At 55.0% G+C, this 19786-nt stretch overlaps 1 protein-coding gene across 2 annotated transcripts in view; it reads right to left on the reverse strand.

Moving 5' to 3' along the window:
- LRP5 (LDL receptor related protein 5) overlaps window positions 1–19786 on the reverse strand; it is a 111209-nt gene that overhangs the window by 34975 nt on the left and 56448 nt on the right. For both annotated transcript variants that reach the window (XM_058526202.1, XM_058526203.1), the window contains exons 6-9: window positions 15992–16388; window positions 14109–14280; window positions 3264–3480; window positions 1151–1440 (exon numbers count right to left, since the gene is read on the reverse strand). In XM_058526202.1, coding sequence (XP_058382185.1) covers window positions 1151–1440; window positions 3264–3480; window positions 14109–14280; window positions 15992–16388 — 1076 coding nt within the window. The remainder of the gene's footprint in view (window positions 1–1150; window positions 1441–3263; window positions 3481–14108; window positions 14281–15991; window positions 16389–19786) is intronic.

Here is a 19786-nt window from a genome sequence, read left to right on the forward strand (position 1 = left end):
CTTAAAAATAGTTGTATCCTTTCACCCAGTAATATTCCTCCTGAAATTTTATCCCAAGGAACTAATAAAAATACAAAAAGTGAGGAGTTACTGAAAATACAATAAAGGCTTTACACACACAGATGTCATTACTGTGGTACTGTTTAGAGTTGGGAAAAGCTGAAAGCAATCAGAACATTTAAAATAAGGGAATGGTTAAGTATAACAGGGAATATCCGTACAGTGGAATATTTTATACATTTAAAGAACTATGTTAAAGAGTTTATAATAGGTTAATAAAATACCAGTTATAAGGTTAAGTGAAAAAACCGAGATACAGAATTCTACGGAGCATAGGACTGTGATTATGAGAAATACTAACACAGGAAAAAAAAACTCGAAGGAAATACCCTGACATGGCAGCAATGGTGGACTCGGGCTGCTGGGGTTACGGGTGATTTTTACTTTCTTCTTTATACTTTTCTATTTCCTTCTTTCTACAACAAACCCTTATGACTTTTAAAATCAGAATATCTTTAAGAGACATGTAGTAAAATTGGTAGAATAAAAGAAAGATGATAAAACTGTTTCCGTTGTCCAACACTTTAGAACAAGGGTTAGCAAACTTTTTCTGTAAAGGAGCAGATCGCAAATATTTTCAGCTTCACAGGGCACACAGATCTGTCGCGGTAACTCAACCTAGTGGCACAAAAGCAGCCCGTGCAGACAATCCATAAACATAATGGGCGTCACCGTGTTCCAGTAAAACTTTATTTATAAAATCAGGAGGCTGGCCCCCGGACCAGTTTGCCAAACCCTGCTTTAGAAGATGAAAAAGCCTTTCCCCGTGTTTATCCAGGATGTTTATATTTGTACCGTGAATGAAGAAAAAGCCTGCTAGGCAAGAGAGCAGTGGTGAGGGAGTGGGTGGGGAGAATCTGAAGACAGTCTCGATTTTTAACAACGTTTCACGGATACACGTGTCCACTGGACCTGCTCATTGTAATCATTCATGTTTGTTTATTAAAATAGGTTCACTAATACTTTATTGGCTTGCATCAAGTTACAATAAATATTATATTTCTTTAAAAAAAATTTTTTTTAAGGCTTTGAGGCGGTACCAAGGTGTTCACAGGAGAGCTGTGCGTGTAGGACCCCGAGCGGACAGTACCTTCAGGCTGACGTCTGTCCAGTAGATGTGGTTGTTGGAAACGTCGAAGTCCAGCGCCGAGGCCTCCTTGACGCCTGTGAGTGGGATGGCCACGTCGTTGTTGTTGGTCTCGAGGGAGATCCTGTGGATGGCGGCTCTGCTGGTGAACACAAGGAAGGCCTCGGGGACGATGCAGGTCTTCATGTCGCTCAGCAGCTCCAGGCCGATGGGGCAGCCGCACTTGGTGGCGTGGGGCGTGAAGAAGCACAGGTGGCTGCACCCCCCGTTCCTGTCCGCACACGGGTTGGTTCCTGGAAGGAAACACACAGGCTCTCAACATCAGCAGCCCAGCAGAGGGGGGTGCACTCCATCCACAGTCGTGTGTGGCTTTATTTCTGCCAGACGTCAAATGGCGAGGGTAGGTGAGATGACGGAAACCAAGGTCCTGCCCTGGTGCGGGGAAGGGGCAGTAACGATGGAAACAAGGGCTGGCTCTGGGCCCAGAGCATCCCAGTGCTTTTTAGCTCCTTCTGTCCACACAGTAGCCTGGGAGGATGCCATGAGGCAGTGATGGGACAAGTCACCCCTCCCGGGGCCTGGACTCCTGGCCTGCTGACTGGATTGGAGCCTGAGATTTCACCCAGATGGTTCCTCCGATTCACTGACCCTCTCAGCAACCTTGAAAACTCAGACTCGCCCAGGACGGCCCATGGTACCTCTTTTTTCTAAAGCAGATGGGACTTAGCGCGCTCATTTATTTTTGGCCAGCCTGTTAATCTCATTCATCTACTGGAATGCTGCTAACATTGGCTTTAATTTCGTGTTAAGTATTTCGACTAAAAAAAGAATGCTTTTCCCCATCTCCCTCAGTAAATCCTGAGATAAGAAACAGAGAGAGAGAGAGGACTAGGGGGGAGGAGGAGAGAGGAGCCCAATTTCTCAACTTTAAATCACACTCCATGGATACATCTTTTTTCTTATCTCTGGGGTTTTACTTTTTGTTTTCTAAACAATCACTCACAGGGAGGCCTCGCTGGCCACAGTGGATAACGAATAAAAGGCGACCAGTAAAACTCAGCTTGTCGATTCCAGCATCTTTGTATCAGGAGGGCAGCTTGCGACTAGAGGCCTTTCCCAGCGACACAGACGCACTGGCTGCTCCGTCACCCCCACCGCCTCACCTGCAGGCCTCTGCTCAGCTGTCCCTTCTGCCAGGCAAGCCCTGCCCCCCACCCCGGCTCCCTAAATTCCAAGCTCAAATTATTTCTGTCGTGTTTTAAAGCCAGGCATCCCCTAACATCCCAGCTGTAGCCATCCACCCGGTAGCAGAGCTTACTAAGGGGGGTCTTATCACTAGCCTGTAAGGTACTTGAGGGCAAGCACTGAGTCCTCTCTGGCCATTCATTCAGCAAAGGCTTGCTGAGCACCTCCAATGTGCAGGCGCTGTACCAGGCACTGGGGCCGCAGCTGGGAACAGAGCCCCGGCCCCATGGAGCCCCCCAGGCCCATCCCCCCACCACATCTGGATGCTACTCTCCCTAAGCTCGCTGACCTGCATTTGGCATTCTTTTCATAAAGACACACATCACCGTGTGAAGTGTGCTTCTTACAGATCCTGGCTTTCAGATAAAAGGTGCGTGCTTGCATGTGTGTCCACTGGCCACAGTGGACAACGATCACAGCCCTGCCCAGGCATGAGGTCAAGGCAGACCCGGCATGAGACCTGAGCTACACGGCTTTGCCCCCTTCTCCCCTGTGTAAATGGAGCGACACTAATGTTGTAACTAGTGTATACAGTTGCTTTGGGCACTAAGGCCCTTAGCCAGAGCCTGGCACAGCAGGCATTCAGCAAATGTTAGCCATTATGACAACGACTGCCAGCAGTGCTGGTCCACGGCCACTGCCCAGTCACTATCCCTGGTCACCACACCACCCCATTCCAACCTGTCCTTAACCAGATGTTATCACATCTCCTGTCCTGCCCGTCCCCAGAGTGGGGCGCCCCAGCTGGACACTTATGTCCCAACTTTGGCCCCTAGCTGGGCTGCCCAGGGACTGGAGGGCAGCCACAACCCTGCTGCTGCTTGCGCCAGCCGGCACAGCTGACCCGTGGCTGGAGGCTGACCAGACTCACCGACGACCTTGGCCACGTTCACGGCCTTGAGCCCCATCAGGTCGGGCAGCTGGTCGATGATGACGTCCCGGCTCGCCTGGATTTTGTGCACGCGCTCGATGCTGCGCCGCTGCCAGTCGGTCCAGTAGATGAAGTCCCCCAGCAGCGTGAACCCGAAAATGTGCGGGAGCTTGTCCTCCAGGAGCGTGCGCCTCTTTGTCCCGTCCACGTTGATCACCTGCAGGACGGCAGACACAGGTCTGGACGGGCTGGGGCCCCTGACCCAACCCCGGGCCTGAGCTGCCTGCAAATCCACTCCCGGCAGCCTCAGCTCCATCTGCACCCTGCCAGGCCACTGCACAAAGCCGGTGCCGTGGCTCATCGAGAGAGCTGCAAGAATGACATTTTCAATGATGGCCCGGCTCAGGTCCTTTCCACAACTTCCCCTACCTGGGTGCAGACGCTGTGCAGAGAGAAAGTGCGTGCTGTGGAACGGGCAAGAAAAACAGGTGTCCTCTCCCTTACTGATTGACTGGCAGTGGCTGCCTGGAGTACCAAGGTGTGGGTCTCAGACCAGGTAGGCTCATTGATTAGTATTGCCTGCCCCGGATGCAGCACAGGGAGGCCCCAGATTACACCGGCAACATGGAGTTGAGTTTTGAAAGACTAGACAACTAACCCACTGTGGGCTCTGGCCAAGATCTCCCACTCGTCTGTGGACTAATTTCTTGCTCGGTCAGGACCAGATGAACTCGGAGGGCGCTTCTGCTTCTAAGTCTGAGCCTGTAGCAATAAGATGCTTTCCACCCCCAGACACACCAGTGGCTCTTTACTCGGAGAGGGAAGAGCTAAACCTTTTTCCTGAAGAGTCAGTGCTGATTAAAAGCGTCAAGCAGGGGCCAGCCCCGTGGCTTAGCGGTTAAATGCGCGCTCCACTACTGGCGGCCCGGGTTTGGATCCCGGGCGCGCACCAACACACCGCTTCTCTGGCCATGCTGAGGCCACGTCCCACATACAGCAACTAGAAGGATGTGCAACTATGACATACAACTATCTACTGGGGCTTTGGGGACAAAAAAAAAAAGCATCAACCACAAAAACCACAGAGGAGAAAAATACTGTCAAACATAGAAACGCCTGAATCAACCGAAACACACAAACAGGAGAAGATGGGATTCTGATGACAGACAATCCTGGAGAAGCTTATGTTAAAGGAAGGTGATAAAAAAGCAATACCCAGACTCTCAGGCCGGGATGAAAGAGACATGATGGATTAACAGCAAGTCTCAACAGGCCCCCTGTACCCAGACTCTATTTCTAGCTTGTCAGAAAGACTGCAAACCCTCTGTTTTGCAGGCAGCAAGCACATAAGATAGACTGAATGCATGTTAAGCAGAAAAGAGCATGGTCCTCTGTCACTGGACAGCACAGGACACAGCTTCTAGGTCAAGCTGGGGGCCCCAGCCCAGCTCTGCCCCCCACACAAGTCCCTGCACCCCCATGGACCTCAGCTTCTCCACCTATAATTGAGGGACCCAGGGAACTTAACCAAGCAAAGAACGCAAAGAATGATGGCTGAGCTCCAACCTGGGGCAATTAAACCAAGATTGGGAGGCCCCGGGCCCAGGGACTAGATCCTGAGAGCAGCTCCCACAGGTGGTTCCAATGAGCAGCCCAGGTGAGAACACTGGATCACACCATCCCCTGGACCATGAGCTGGGCAGTGCCGGCCTCACCAGCAGGTAGACCTGCGGCTGTGGCAATTTCTGTGTGGGACTGTGGGCACCACTCCGGGCCCCTCCCGTTAACAGTCAACAGCGAGTGATGGATTAACTCTCTAAAGCGGGCTAGGGTGCTGCTTCCCGTTTTGGCCCCGCAATAGGAAGGCGCAGAAAGGCGATGGAAACACGCTGCGTGGTGAACACCAAGCCCCTCAGGGAACCCTCAGCACAAAACTCGCACCCAGGTGGGGTCTCGCCCCGATCACAGCAGACGAGGTGAGAGTAGGAGAAGAGAAAGTTCTCCTAGAATCCACAGCCCGTTAGAGGCTCATCCCCTGCTCCTTCCTCGACACAGAATAACCGGGGCTAGGGGGTCTGGGGAACCGTAGACGCAGGATATTAATACTACAAAGAGGGACTGGCCCCATGGCTTAGCGGTTAAGTGCACGCGCTCCACTACCGGCAGCCCGGGTTTGGATCCCGGGCGCGCACCGACGCACCGCTTGTTGGGCCATGCTGAGGCCGCGTCCCACATACAACAACTAGAAGGATGTGCAACTGTGACATACAACTATCTACTGGGGCTTTGGGGAGAAAAAAAGGGGAAAAAAAGGAGGAAGATTGGCAATAGATGTTAGCTCAGAGCCGGTCTTCCTCAGCAAAAAGAGGAGGATTGGCATGGATGTTAGCGCAGGACTGATCTTCCTCACACACACAAAAAAAATACTACAAAGAAAATAATCCACATCTAGAAAAACAGGATGCAAAGTTTTAATACACCAAAATGTCAACACCATCTCTTTGAGACATTTTTCTCTTCCTTCTCTATTTCTATATTTTCTTAAATAACTAAATTCCAGACATAAATAAGTACATGTTCTACGGAACTGAGGCAAAGGAGTACATTTTTCCAGGCTTAAGAATGATGAAAATGAGTCCTCGGAGGACACGGGGCCAACGAGCGTGACGGGCGCTGGCTGGCAGCACCTCCTCTCTCTCCACCTCTGCCCACCGCTCCCTGGTGGCCCAGAACGAAGTGGGAGGGGTGACGAGCTGCTGCCCCGGGGCCGGGGCTGACTGTGCCCCAGCAAGTGCAGGACCTCCACTCTGGGCTGGCAGGGCCTGCCTGACTCAGAAGCCACTCCGCCAGCCCAGCACTTTCCACACCAATCACAGAACCCACAAAGCACCTCGCGGGCTCTCCAGCTTGGAAGAACATCAAGACTCTAACACTTGAGAAAATAAATGATCCCAAAGTGGTCTTTTAACGACAGCTTTCAGCACACCTTGACCCAATCCAACACATCTGTAAAAATATCTCTGTTGGAGCGAGCCTTTCCTGGATCCTGGAGCACACGAGTGGGGCCTGTCTACACAGGGAGCACACATTTCCACATTCCAGGTTCCCTCTGGGCCCAGCTTGGGGGCCTCCACCTTTCCTGGGGCCCTGAGGGTGAGGAGATGAGACACAGGGAAGGTGCCCATCTGACCCCTGGGAGGGTAACGCTTCAAAACAGAGTTCGGAAATAACAGAATTGAATCTGGGGCACCCGATAATGTTGGAGCCAGGAGAGAGCACGGGAGACGGTTTTCCAGGACAGGCGCCAGCACACTGCTTCTGAAAAGGATCATAAACGTTTTCAACTCTGAGGCCACACAGTCCTTGTAGCAGGAAAGCAGCCACGGAGAGCTTGTAAAAGAATGAGCATGGCACAGTGTTCCAATAAAACTTTATTTCTGCAAAAAATAAAAATAAACTTTATTTGTGGACGCTGAAATTTGAATTTCGTCTAATTTTTATATGTCATGAAATATTATTCTTTTGATTTTTTTCAATCATTTGAAAGAGTAAAAACCACTCTGAGTTTGAGAGTGGTACGAAAGCAGGCAATCTGGCCCGTGGGCTGTGTTTTGAACTCCTGCTCTAGAAGTTTCCGTGTACTTGATTTTAAGGAAAGGAAACTAGACTTCTCCAAGATGTTAGGTCAAGATGGTTGAGCCAGATGCCAAAGGCACCTGAGTGCCAGCCTTGCTCTCTCAGACTTTCTGGCTTCACCCTCCTGTGCTCAGCTGGCTCCACGCTCTATGCCCAGGTCTGGGGGGGTGGGGGTGGGGGGGGGGGGACAGAGGCGAGGCGAGCAGAGCAGACACCTGCCCCCTGACCAGCCCATCACACCACTTGCAGATCAACCGCCATCCACGGACATGCCACGGACCCACAGCTGTGGGGTCTGCATGGTGCCCCACAAATCAGTGGACCCCAGAAAGTCACCTGAGGTGTAGTTTCCTTATACTGAATCCTCTGTTTCCAATGACTTAGTTGTGCAGAGACCTGAGCCCAAGACCAACTCTTTGAAAGCACACGTTCAAAGGAAAAAGAGTTCTGTTTTCTGACGGAATAACTACCACACCCAGACACAAAATCCAAAACTAAAACTGTTAACGGTTATTCTGTTTCGTGTAATAAAAAAGACCCTAAAAGCACACTTGTGCATGCACGCACAGCTCATGGCTCTGTCGCCTGGAAGCCTGGCGCTCTCCTTCCCCAGCACTCGTGGACGGGGACACACAGCCGATCTGTCACTCCGCAAAGGCGTTTATTCTGGTGGTGCTGGAAGTCGCCTCCCTCGACTTAGTGAATGTCAGGAGCAGGGGACGGGGGTATTTGTAACTTAGCCTGTAACTCATCCCCGGGCCGCCTCGCGGGTATGTGGGTCCCCGCCAGGTACCTGAGAGCCTACCCCAGTGGACATCCACCACGGATGTCAGCTGCCGGGCACGCCAGCTCCTCACAGTCCTGGCCAAGTGAGACAGCAGGGGCCGCAGGAGCCCGGGGACCCCGGGGCCTCCAGCAAGGACACGGTAAGCCACACACAGGTGACACTTCCTGCCGCAGAGACGGGCCCAACAGCCTGGACTGGGGGTCGGCCTGCGAGACTTCTCGTTCCATCCTCGGGTCAGAGCTGCCTTGAGGGAAACAGCAGGGAGGCGGCTTCGGAAAGAGCTCAAGTCTCCAGAGGGCCAGAGCAGGCCTCGCTCTTACTCAGTAATGGCCGAAACCAACATCCATCCGAAACCAACCTGATCACAGTGTATGCGTGGTGGTCAGAGCAACATCCACAGACACGCCTGCTTCATGGGTGTGCACAGGGGTGAAACCATCCACGGACACACCTTCATGTGTGCACGCAGGGGTGAAACCATCAGGGACACACCTGCTTCATGTGTGTGCGCAGGGGTGAAACCATCACGGACACACCCGCTTCATGTGTGCACGCAGGAGTGAAACCATCACGGACACACCTGCTTCATGTGTGCACACAGGGGTGAAACCAACATCCACGGACACACCTGCTTCATGTGTGCGTGCAGGGGTGAAACCAACATCCACGGACATGCCTGCTATGTGTGTGCGCGCAGGGGTGTTTAAACGCTTTGTCTATTTTCAGGACTAGAAACAGAAGGAAACAGACAGAATCTACACAAATAAGTGAGAGGAGAAGGCAGGGCCTTAGAACCAACGCAGCTGGAAAGCAGCTGGGGCGCTGTCAGGGGAGCCTGACGACCGCCCCCGCCCCGGCGTCTCTAGAGCACTGACCACCTCCGACGTGCTGCGTTTGTCCTGTTACCTGTTGCCCGTCTATCTCCCTCTCTAGAACGTTTGCCCCACCAGGCTTGGGTCTGGCCCTTGCTGCTTTTCCAACACGAGGCAGTGTTCAGTGAACGCTGTGGAATGATGCTCAGTGAACGCTGTGGAATGATGCTCACCGAGGGGTGGGGAGGGGGCTGGAGGAATGTGGAAGACTTGGGGGGCACTGAGACTTGATGGGAGTTCTGCTCAGGGATGACCCTCTGGGCAGCTGTGGGAGAGGGGGAAGCAAGAGATGGGGCCCAGCCAGGGGCAAGCAGGGGCCACAGAGAGAGTGTGGAGGTGATAACAGAGGGGCGCAGGAGAGGTCCCTCCTGACACAGACATGGTGTGCCCCAAGTTCCCCCAGGGGTCAGCACAGAGACCCCAACTCAAGATGGACCTCGGAGAGCTCCCATCTGCTTTAGGAACATGGCCCGCTCACAGACAAGCGAGATGATGAGGAGAAGGAGGAGGAGGAGAAGGAGGGGGAGGAGGGGGAGGATGAGGAGGAGGATTCCGTGGCTAAGTGAGAGCCGGGTGCTGGACGGGTTTGGAAGGCGTTCCAGCTTCTGGTGGGGAGAGGCGCATCCGGGCGGGAACCGGGATGTTGACATTTGGGAAAGAAAGACCCTACATTGGATGGCCAAGTGCCGCCCCCATACAGGAGAACACGGCATACGGCTGGAGGTGACTGGAAGGCATATGGGCTTCCAAGGGAGAGGGCTGGGGGCCTGGCCGCGTGGGCTCAGAGAGGGCTCTGGACAGAAGGAACTGCTTGTGGGAGGCCCCCCACTGGGCTTTCACGGGCCTGGCGTCTGCCAAGAAGCACGGTCAGAGGGAAAGGAGTGCAGGGCCTGCACGGCCATCAATTAGAGAGAGCTGAGGGAGACAGTGAGTCCTAGTTACTCTTACGAATAAAGCTGAATCTTGTTGCTCAAGACCTAAGAGCTGTGGCAGGTCAGCGGAGGGCGGAGGGAGGGGAAGATGTGCAGCAGGGGGTGCGAGGTGGGAACTGGTCCTGAGGAGGCAGCTGGAGTCACGGGAAAGGCTGAGCATGGACAAGGGCGCCCACAGGGCAGGAACTTCCAACCCAAGGGCTCTAGACTCGGGAAGAAGGGTAAGGAGGCGTCCCAGGGAATTCCCAGCCCAGGAGTGGGAAAAACAGGGAGCAGAGGCAGCTATGGGGACACAGAGCTGCACCCACAGACCTCAGCCTACGCCCAGACCACACAGCTCCACCCTGCACGTGTCGGGACCGGCTCGGATGGGGGACGCCCTCCCCGCAGGTGGGGACGGGAGCTCAGGGCTGCCTCCCGGGGTGAGTCAGTGAGGGAGCAGCCCCGAGCCCACACGCACACCCACACGGGGAGCTGCCCCGTGACCCCATCTGTCACTTATAATGGCAACTGCTGGTCACCTATGGGACTGCCACCTCTGTGTGCTTCCATCGGGCTGACCCGGGGGCTGGCCTGAACCTGATGCCCAGGACGGCCGCCTCGGACAAAGCCAGCAGGAGGCCCCACCTGGAGGGCGGCACGACGTGCCCGAGATCTGGACTCTGTTCCATAAATCCCATCCATGTGCCGCTAACGCCGTCTAGATGAATCCCCACTTCGTCAGCTCGGCACTTCCAGACCTTTGTTCTCCTCCCAATCCATCAAGGGATCAGCCACAGCTGCCCTGTGAAGTCCCTCTGGGGGACTGGCGGGCGGAACACAGGAGCCAGATGCCCTCTTCAAAGGAAAGCCAGTTTATCACCGGATAAAGTTCCTTTCTCCCAGCACCTTCTCTGCGTGCAGAGCCAGGCCATGCGCACAACCATGCTGGACGGAAGCCCTTCTCCCCTCAAAGGCAACTCGGCAAAATATGCCCAAGGCTGGTGCTCAGGCTCCTCAGCATCTGGCTTGGTGGCTGTCTCTGGGCAAACCTCTTGGAAACATCACCATTGCTGGCACCCTGTCCTGACCTGGTTTATATCTCCCCTGCCCATCCCTCCCGCCTGGAGTCTGGCTGCACCCTCAGAAAGTAAACGCAGCCCCTCACCCTCAGCTGTCCCCCCTGCAGGGGCTTCTGTACCTGGGCTGGTGGCCTGATCCAAAGGTTTGTGTAACAGGCGGTACCCCAGGGGCACATCAGAGGAGCATCTGTCGGGCATGTGTTCTCAGCTGCTGGAACAGAGCTGGTGCTCACTAGGTGCTCAGTGGCAAACCCCAAGACCCAAGAGTGAGGGGCACGAGTCCACAGCAGGAACACGTGGCCAAGTCCCCAAGCATGTTGGGGCCACCTCCAGAAAGCTCACCCTTGTGTCAGCTACCGGACCCTACGGCATTTCACCATTGGAAAAAATGCCAGAAGGGTCTGTCCTGGGCTCTGGGCTAGACCCCGAGAAGCTGCCATGACCCACGTGTACCTGCAACTCACCCAGAGCGTCTCCCACTCTTAGGGGGAAAAGATGCCCTGAGTTTACACACCGAATGGTCTCCATGTCCATCCATGTCAGCGGCTTCCCAGGTCGGAGGCGGGGGTGGAGGGAGTGTCCAGCAAAAACCCGCAGCTAGGGTCAGCTCTGGGTACGTGGGCAGACGGTAGCAATGGTCTTGGCCCGGGTCAGTGTTCCCAAAGTGGGTGCCACCAGAGCCACAGCGGGGAAAGAAAGGAACCCTAGGTCACACAGTTTGAGAATACTTACGCAACTCAGTCCCCTCGCAGGAGCTCTGCTTATTTAAGCATATTAAAGGCTGCAACGAGAAAGGTCCTGTGGGAGTCACCTCACATTTCCCGAGTTTGTTTATCAAAGAATCCCAAACACTTCTAATTCTTCAGGCTCTCTTTTTAGGTCTTCCAGTGATTAGCTCCAAATCGATAGGTTAATGCTTATGGTGCGCGGTCCTGGCTCATCCACGTTGGCCACTGCGCACTCGGTGGGCAAAGACTCTGTCCCTTACTCCACGCCCCTCCCCCATCCTCCTGCTACTGTGACGTCACCATTTTTGTTCTTCTGTTGGTTACCCTGGGTACTCTAATATGCTCCTTCCTTGCCCCACCCTTCCACCTCCTAACTTCTGTCCGCTCTACCTACCCATTACCACGGCGGATCACGGCTGTATTCTGTACGGTAGCCTCACACTGTCTTAGGGCTTTGTCTGTGGATTGATTCCACAGCAGAAAATCAAAACCACCTGCTCTCTGCATGACCCTGAGCAAGGCACTGTCCCCTGGACCTCAGCTTCTCATCCACGAGCGGGGACGTGCCACACACCTCAAAATACTATCATGGGACAAGCACGTGAAAAGGCGCTCAGCATCATTCACCATCGGGAAAACGCAAGTCAAGACCACGAGACGCATCAGCACACCCACGAGGGCGGCTAGAGCAACACAAAAGAAAGCAGGAAATTACAAGGGTCGGCAAGGAACACGTACACCCAGCTGGCGAGGATGGAAACGGACGCGGACCGCGGAAAGCAGTCTGACGGTCCCTCAAGAAGTTAAAGATAAAATTACTATATGACCCGGCAATTCCACTCCTGGGTATACGCCCCAAAAGAATTAAAAACAGGTGCGCAGATAAAAACTTGTACACCAATGTTCGTAGCAGCACTATTCACAACAGCCAAAAGGTGGAAACAGCCCAAGCGTCCATCAACAGACGAATGGATAAAGAGAATGCGGTCCATCCACACAGTGGAATATTATTGAGCCAAAAAGAGGAATGAAGCACTGACACACGCTACCACACGGACGAATCCTGAAGACATGATGCTACGTGAAGGAGCCAGACACAAAAGGCCACGCATTGTCTGATTCCATTCACATGAAATGTCCAGAACAGGCAAATCCACAGAGACAGATGGTAGGTCAGTGGTTGCCAGGGGGAGAGGGCTGGGGAGGGCAGAGTGGGGACTGACTGCTTGGTGGGTACGGGGTTTTGGGTGATGAAAATGTTCTGGAACGAGATAGCGGTGATGGCTGCACAACACTGTAAATGTACCAGATGCCACTGAATTGTACACTTTAATGGTTAAAATGGTCAATTTCATGTTATGTTTATTTTACCACAATAAGAAAACAACACACTGCAGCGGCAGCACACGGAGCAATGCCTGTCACGTGTCCACTGTCAGCTGGACACACGCATCCTCGGCCTGCCCCCGGGGTGACTGGGGTCCCTGCAGATGAAGCCTCCTTGGCTGACCCCGCCAGAAACAAGGGTCTCACCTTCAGGCTCAGAGGTTTGAGAGACAAGCGTCTTCAAACTTCCTTTAGCCAAAGATCCTTTGAAAAATGACCGTTTATAGGGGAATTCCGACAGGAAATGGCCACAAATGCAGCTACGTGGGTTTCTGTGGGCGAGGCACCCACTCAGCCCCGAGTCCCCTCCACGGTCCCACTCAGAAGCGTGTCTTGACACCTTGCAGCACAGACACACATTCGTATTCTCGCTCCTGCCCTCCCGCTGCGAGCTGCCTGGTGGGGGTCTCCCCACGGAGCCGTGAGAAGGGCAGAGGTGACCCCCAGGCGGTGACCACAAGCAGATGAGGATCGACCAGAAGTTACTGGAACTCAGGGAGGGAGGCAGGCATCCACGCCAAGGAGAGGCATGAATGTCAGGGACTTCCCTGTGATAGGGACAAATTTAACTACTATATCGTCAAGAGTACCTCAAAAAAATGCATCTGTGAACGGATGAATGGCTAAAGAAGATGTGGTATATATATATATATATATATATATATATACAAGGGAATACTACTTGGCCATAAAAAAGATAAAACCTTGTCATTTGCAACAACACGGATAGACCTTGAGTGTATTATGCTAAGTGAAATAAGCGAGACAGAAAAAGACAAACACTGTATGATTTCACTCACATGTGGAAGATAAACATATAGATCAGGAGAACAGATTAGTGGCTACTAGACGGGAAGGGGGAGGGAGAAAAGGGGCATATGTGTATGGTGACAGATAAAAACTAGACTACTGGCGGTGAAAAAAAAAAAAAGGCACCTGTGAGCAAAAAGCAAGTTGCCAAGGAATGCATATAGGACACCACTCAAACTATTCTCGTAAAATCATGCAGAACAAGACTACGCCCTGTTCAGAGAGACACCCACATAACACCAAAAAATGTCTTTTAATGCTTGGGAACGAATCGCCAAATTCAGGACAGTGGTCACCTCCGGCTTCAACTACGTTGACAATGCTTATGTCTTAAGCTGGGTGGTGGAAGTGTTAGTGCTCTTTTTTATTTAGACTTTGTATTTTGAAACAGTTTAAGACTCGCAAGAAGTCACACGAGTAGTTCAGAGGGTTCCCGGGTACGTCTGCCCAGCCTCCCCCAGGATAACATCCTACATCCTATGATGCCCGCCTGATGAAGTATGACGGGCCGCAGGGCCAGCCAGGCCTGGCCTCTGCATGAAACTCGGAGCAAGGATGGCCGGGCTGCACTGGGCTGCATGAGCTGTATTGAACAGTTTCATGAACCGATGCTCGCCCGTGGCGATGACTCACCTCAATTTTGTCCGTCTTGGCGTCTCCCCAGTACAGCTTGCCCTCTTGCAGGTCCAGGGCCAGCCCGTTGGGCCAGCCAAGGGAGGTGTTCACCAGGACATGTCGCTCCTGCCCGTCCAGGTTGGCACACTCGATTTTGGGGTTTTCCCCCCAGTCTGTCCAGTACATGAGGCTGCAGAAGAAGCAAACGTCCATGACACTGTCCGTCTGTCTTGTCCCTGCTGCATCCCCAGGGCTGAGAACATGCCCGTCCCATCACATGGGAGATGCCTGGGAAACACTGTCCCACTGGACAGATGAGCGCCGAGCCCGTGGATTCTCCCACCCCCTGGACCCTATGATCTTTTATATCTGACTGCTGACCCCTTTCCCTGGGGGTCCTCAGAGTCGCCAACTGCAGGGCTGGGAAGGATCCTGGAATCTGCTTCCCCCCACCCCAGTTTCACAGATGAGGACAGTGAGGCCCACAGAAGTGGTGACTTGACCGAGTTCATCAGCAGAAGAGCAGGGAGCAGGTCCCGGGTCTCCCAACCCCCAAGCCATGGTCCCTTCAGCGGAGCTGGCAACAAGCTCCTCTGCCTCCTTGCCCCTTACACCCAGGGGACCCACTTCTCATCCTCACTCATTCTCCTTGGGGGGACCATCCTGCCCTTCAGCAGCGGACACGGAGCAGTGTCCATCTACCTGCCCCACCGCACCCCCAGCTCCACAAACGCTGTTTGAGCCCCAGCCCTCTGCCTGGGCTGCAGCCCCTGTGACCCTGCCCCCCAAGCTCTGACCTCTGCCCTTCTACATATGATTCCACTTGCAGAAGCAGCTCCACGGCCAGAGCGCGTCTGAAACCCCCGGGCAGGGCCATGAGCACAGGCTCCACGGGCAGACAGGCTGCGAACCCCAGCCCCCCACCAGGCACCGGGAGCAGTCACTTCAAGCTCGGAGCCCCAGTCCCAGGACGTGAAATGGGAGGAGCACCCAGTGCCCGGTGGGTGCTCGGCAGACGGCAGCCACCACCAGTTACCATGGTTACCGCTACTGTAGCCTTAGTCACCCCTCTCCAGGGCTGCCCTCCCTTCCGTCCTTCCAGCTCCTCCCGGCCTCTCCAGGACACCAGCCCACACCCTGAGGACGGCAGGAGGCTCCTCTCCCAGCCTCAGCTCCACCGCTAAGAGCTCCATCCGCTCCTCCTCCCTCAGGGTCTGCCAGGCTAGTGCTCTTGGTCATGAGCCCCCAGGAAGGCACTCAGCGGCCACCCTCTGAGCTGCTGGGGGTCTCAGCAAGGCTCCCCCACCGACTGACAAGCTCTCCCTTTTCACAGAAGCCTAAAATGGGAAGTTGGAACCAGACTGCCAGGTCCAATCCCTACCTCCCAGCTGTGTGACCTTGGACAAGTCCCTTAACCTCTCTCAGCTGCCTCCGCCGTACAACTGTACCCGCCCCAGGGGGCGAGGGGAGGAGAAGGAGATTCATGCGTGTAAAGCGTTTAGAAGAGGCCCATACTTGGGAAATGTCACAGCCGCCATCACCGCTGTTACCGTCATTAGCCTAGAAATCACCCCAGCAGACCGTTGCATTTCACAGACAGGAGATTGAAGCCCAGAGGAAGAAACAACTTGCCCAAGGTCTCTGGGACTTTCCAGACATGGACACACAGTCTGTGTCAGAGCTTCTCAAAGTCTGGTCCCTGGACCGGCAGCAGCAGCACCCAGGAGCTCGTTAGAAATGCAAGTTCTCGGGCCAGCCCAGACCTGAACCAGTACCCTGGGAGCAGGGCCCAGCCACTGCTCTGAATCAGGGGATGCTGATGTAGGAGAATGTTCCAGAACCACGGATCTCTCACACGTCTGTCTAGCCAGGTGGGGAGGCCCGCCCGCCCCCTGCCTTACCCCATTACAGGGTGCAGCACGATGGCACGGGGCTCGTCCAGGTCCTCGGACACCAGGATCTTGCGGGACGTGCCGTTGAGCCGCGTCACCTCGATGCGGTCGGTGCCTGTGTCGGTCCAGTAGAGGTTGCGGGCCACCCAGTCAACGGCGATGCCATCGGGGTCGTTCACCTCAGTGTCGACCAGCGTCTGTGTGCCCGAGCCGTCCAGGCGCGCCCTGCGGATGGCCCGCACCTCGTCGTCCGTCCAGTAGACGTAGCCCTCCAGCGGGTCGTAGTCGATGGCGATGGCGTGCCGGATGTCCTCCACCTGCAGCACGATGTCCGTGAAGTCCGGTGTGTCCAGCGAGATCCTCCGCAGGTCCGTCCGCCGAGCCAGCAGCAGCACCTCCTCGGCCCCTGCGGACACACGTGCAGTGGGGTCAGAGGCCTGCGGCAGGACGGGAGCCTGGGCCCGGGGCGGGCACGGCACGGGAGGGGCTCAGCCAGGTCCCCAGGGGCTTCCTCGCAACGACAGGCAACACTGGGTAACGTTCACGGAGATCTTCCTACCCAGTCACGAGTTCATCCTCGCAAGAGCTCTATGAGGCTGGCACTATTTGTATCACCACCTTACAGATGAGAAAACAAGGCACAGAGAGGTTAAGCAAATAGCTGAAAGCCACACAGCCATCTGGTTTCAACCACTGTGAGAGCGGGACACTCAGTCCCTCTTCTTCCCTGCAAGCCCCTCTCCTGGCCACACACCCCACTACAAGTCCTGCCTGGGCACTGGGCTTCAGACCCCACACACCGGCCATACTCCTCAAAGCCCCCATGGGGCCCCACCGTCTTCATGCTCACCCTTTGTGGCTCAGCTCAAATGCTACTTCTTCCCTAAAGCCCACCCACCCTGAAAGGCAGCTTCATGTCCCACTATGGCACACATCATCGCACGGTCCAATTCCCTCCCAGGCGGCCGTCTCACCGACAAGGGCGAGCACCCCGGGGGCAGGCACCTGTCTTCCTCTTTACCACCCCAGCGGTATTAACATCCTTGACTCTGTCCTGGACCTCCCTCTGGGACTGATCAGGACTTCCAGCAGAAGTAGCACATGGGGCCTCGGGGGGGCTCCCCATCTCTGATTTCAGAGGCTGCTGGGGTCAGGATGTGACTCCCCCTCCTCCAGAGCTGGGTCATCGTCCACTCATTGTTCTGACTCTTTCTGGTCTCAAATATCCACAGAACCAAGAAGATGAGGCCCAGGGACCACATCTGGTACTTCGGGGCCACCTGCCAGGTTTCATAAAAGGCCCAGAATGGGGAAGGACCCACCTGAAGTCATGCAGGGATGGGGACAGGGACGGAACCAGCCCGGACCTCCCTCATGCCCAGGCCCCCAGGCCCGGCCCCTGCAGCCAGCTGCCCCTTCTCCTCCATGCCTGGTCGAGCTGTGACTCTGAAACAACAGATGGCCTCCTGCGCCTCAGTCCTGGCTTCTTGCCAGGAGGGCAGAGCTCCTGGAAAGCTGGGGTCTTGCAGAGGCGTTCTGGAGTCCCCTGCTCAGCTTTTATAAGGACTCTTCTGCTCCAAGGCCCAGCAGTCATAATCCTATTCCTCCACTAGAGGGCGCACAAGCGACAGCAACGGCTTCAGAGCCCAGGGCCGGGGAAACTGAGGCAGGTGGTGGGAAAAGTGAGGCAGCTGGCAGTGCACAGAGTGTGTCCCAAGTGCCCGACTGCATTGGAAACCTCCGAGAACCAAACTCAGATTTAGTTAGAGGTGTTCATGCAAGTTCTTGTCTGGTGTGTGTTGGAGGCAGTGGAGGGGAATTCTGAATTTCAACAGATTGCCTTCCTCTGGGCTCCACTCCCAGAAAGTTCCCTTGACATCTGACCTGTCCTTGAAGGCCCAGGTCACAAGCCTCCTCCTCCTCTGGGAAGCTGTTTCTGCCACCACTACCCCAGCGGATAAGCTGACCACACACACACACACACTCTCTCTCTCTCTCTCTCTCTCTCTCTGCCCCTCTGCTTGGGCACTGCCCTTACTGGCTCACCAAAATTCTGGCACATGCCCCCTTCACTCTCCACAGCCCCCAGCACAAGGCCATGCCCAGAGCAGGTGCCAACATCCTAAGACGAGCAGGGAGAATTCAGGGCAGAAATCTGGCCCCCACTGTGTGACCTTGGGCAGGTCCCTAACCCTCTCTGAGCCTCGGTTTCTTCATCTATAGTGAAGAATCGTCTGGACCTGACGGTGGCTGAGTCCCTGTCTAGCTGTGACATCAAGGGGACCATAAAATAAATTCTATGGAGGGTTCCAGCTTAACCTGCCACCACGCAGGAGGGTGCAGAGGAGCCCGCCAGGGCATGGCCAGGACGAGCCCTGTCCAAGAGGGCATCTGAGAAACATTGCAAAGAGGCTATTCGGCTCCCAAGCCGAGGCCGGTGGCAGCCTCACCATCCGAGATGGAAAGACGTATGTTGACTCCCCATTCCCCGACGGAAACTGACATTTGGTCCCAAAACACATTTTGAGCCTGTTTCCCTCATCCCGTTCCCACAATCATCCAGACACAATCACCTAAAACAGCACAATCCTCACACCAACCCGCAGCATGATTATGCCCCGTTTTACTGATGAGGAACCTGATGCACAAATGCACAGAGAGGTTAAGCTCCCTCCCCAAGGGCACATAGCAGCAAGCAGGAAAATAAGGTCCCTCAAACACTTCAATCCCTGGGGCTGACACATGCAGGAGGCCCGACGTTGACACACTGCCCAGCTGGCTCAGTCATCGCCCCTGTATCTTTGTGGGCAGTTATCTTAGGCCAGGCCCTGGATCGGGTACCAGGGGTGGCAAGTGGACAAAACAGACATGGGATCCAACACCAGGGTGCTCCCAGGGTCACAGGGCAGAGACCTTCAGTGAGCAAGACCGTCAGCGAGTACACAGTGACAAACTAACCCGTGCTAAGGGAAGCTAGGGCTACAGGGTGTACAAAGGGGGCCTCTGAGGGGCCCTGCTGAGACTGGGGGGCCTGGCCTCCAGCTCTAAGAGCCCCTGGGATTCATGTGGCTGTGACCATGCAGCAGATGTCGGCAGTGTCCCCAACAGGCACAGAGCCATGGGAGGCTACGCACGCCTGGCCCCAGCCCTCTGGTAAGCAGGTCACCACAAAGCCTTGAGCACACCCCCACCATCAGGCAACCCAATTATCAGCATCCCTTAGAATTAAGTCTCTGCAGCTGAGGCAGTAATTAAATGCTGGGATAAGTCTGCAGGTGTTAATTGACTCCCAAGGGGAGTCTCTAACACCCTGTGTGCTGCAGAGGCTTTGAGGTTTTTATTTGAGCTTTGATGAGAAAGACGCAGAGACCAGGACATCAGAGAGAGAGCTGCGGCCCGGCCCATCTGCCTGAAGGTCCGAGCAGGCCGTGGCCGGCACCGAGGCGGTGAAGGGTCCAGCAGGGCAGCTGCAGAGAGAGAACCACCGGCCTGGACTCCGCCGGTGGCTCGCCAAGGCTGCTGCCCGCAGGCCACCCCCAAGGCTGTTCGCAGCGAGGTCCGAGCAGCAGCCCTGGCCTCAGGCGGCCTGGGGCGGGCCCAGGGCACTGTGCCAGCCGTGAGGGGGAGAGGCAGCCCCCTCCCTGGGCCCAGACACAGCCTGGGTGGGAGTTTGTTTAAACACCAGAGAAGTAAACTGTTTAGAAACTAACAGTTTGGCCAAATGGATGTCTTTGGGGTTGTTTAAACAAACGGCCTGCCCCACGGTGCTGCCAGAGAAAGTGAAACCTTCCCGCAGGCTGGGCA

This window comes from Diceros bicornis, chromosome 31, assembly GCF_020826845.1.
Source record: "Diceros bicornis minor isolate mBicDic1 chromosome 31, mDicBic1.mat.cur, whole genome shotgun sequence".
Lineage (NCBI taxonomy): Eukaryota > Metazoa > Chordata > Mammalia > Perissodactyla > Rhinocerotidae > Diceros > Diceros bicornis.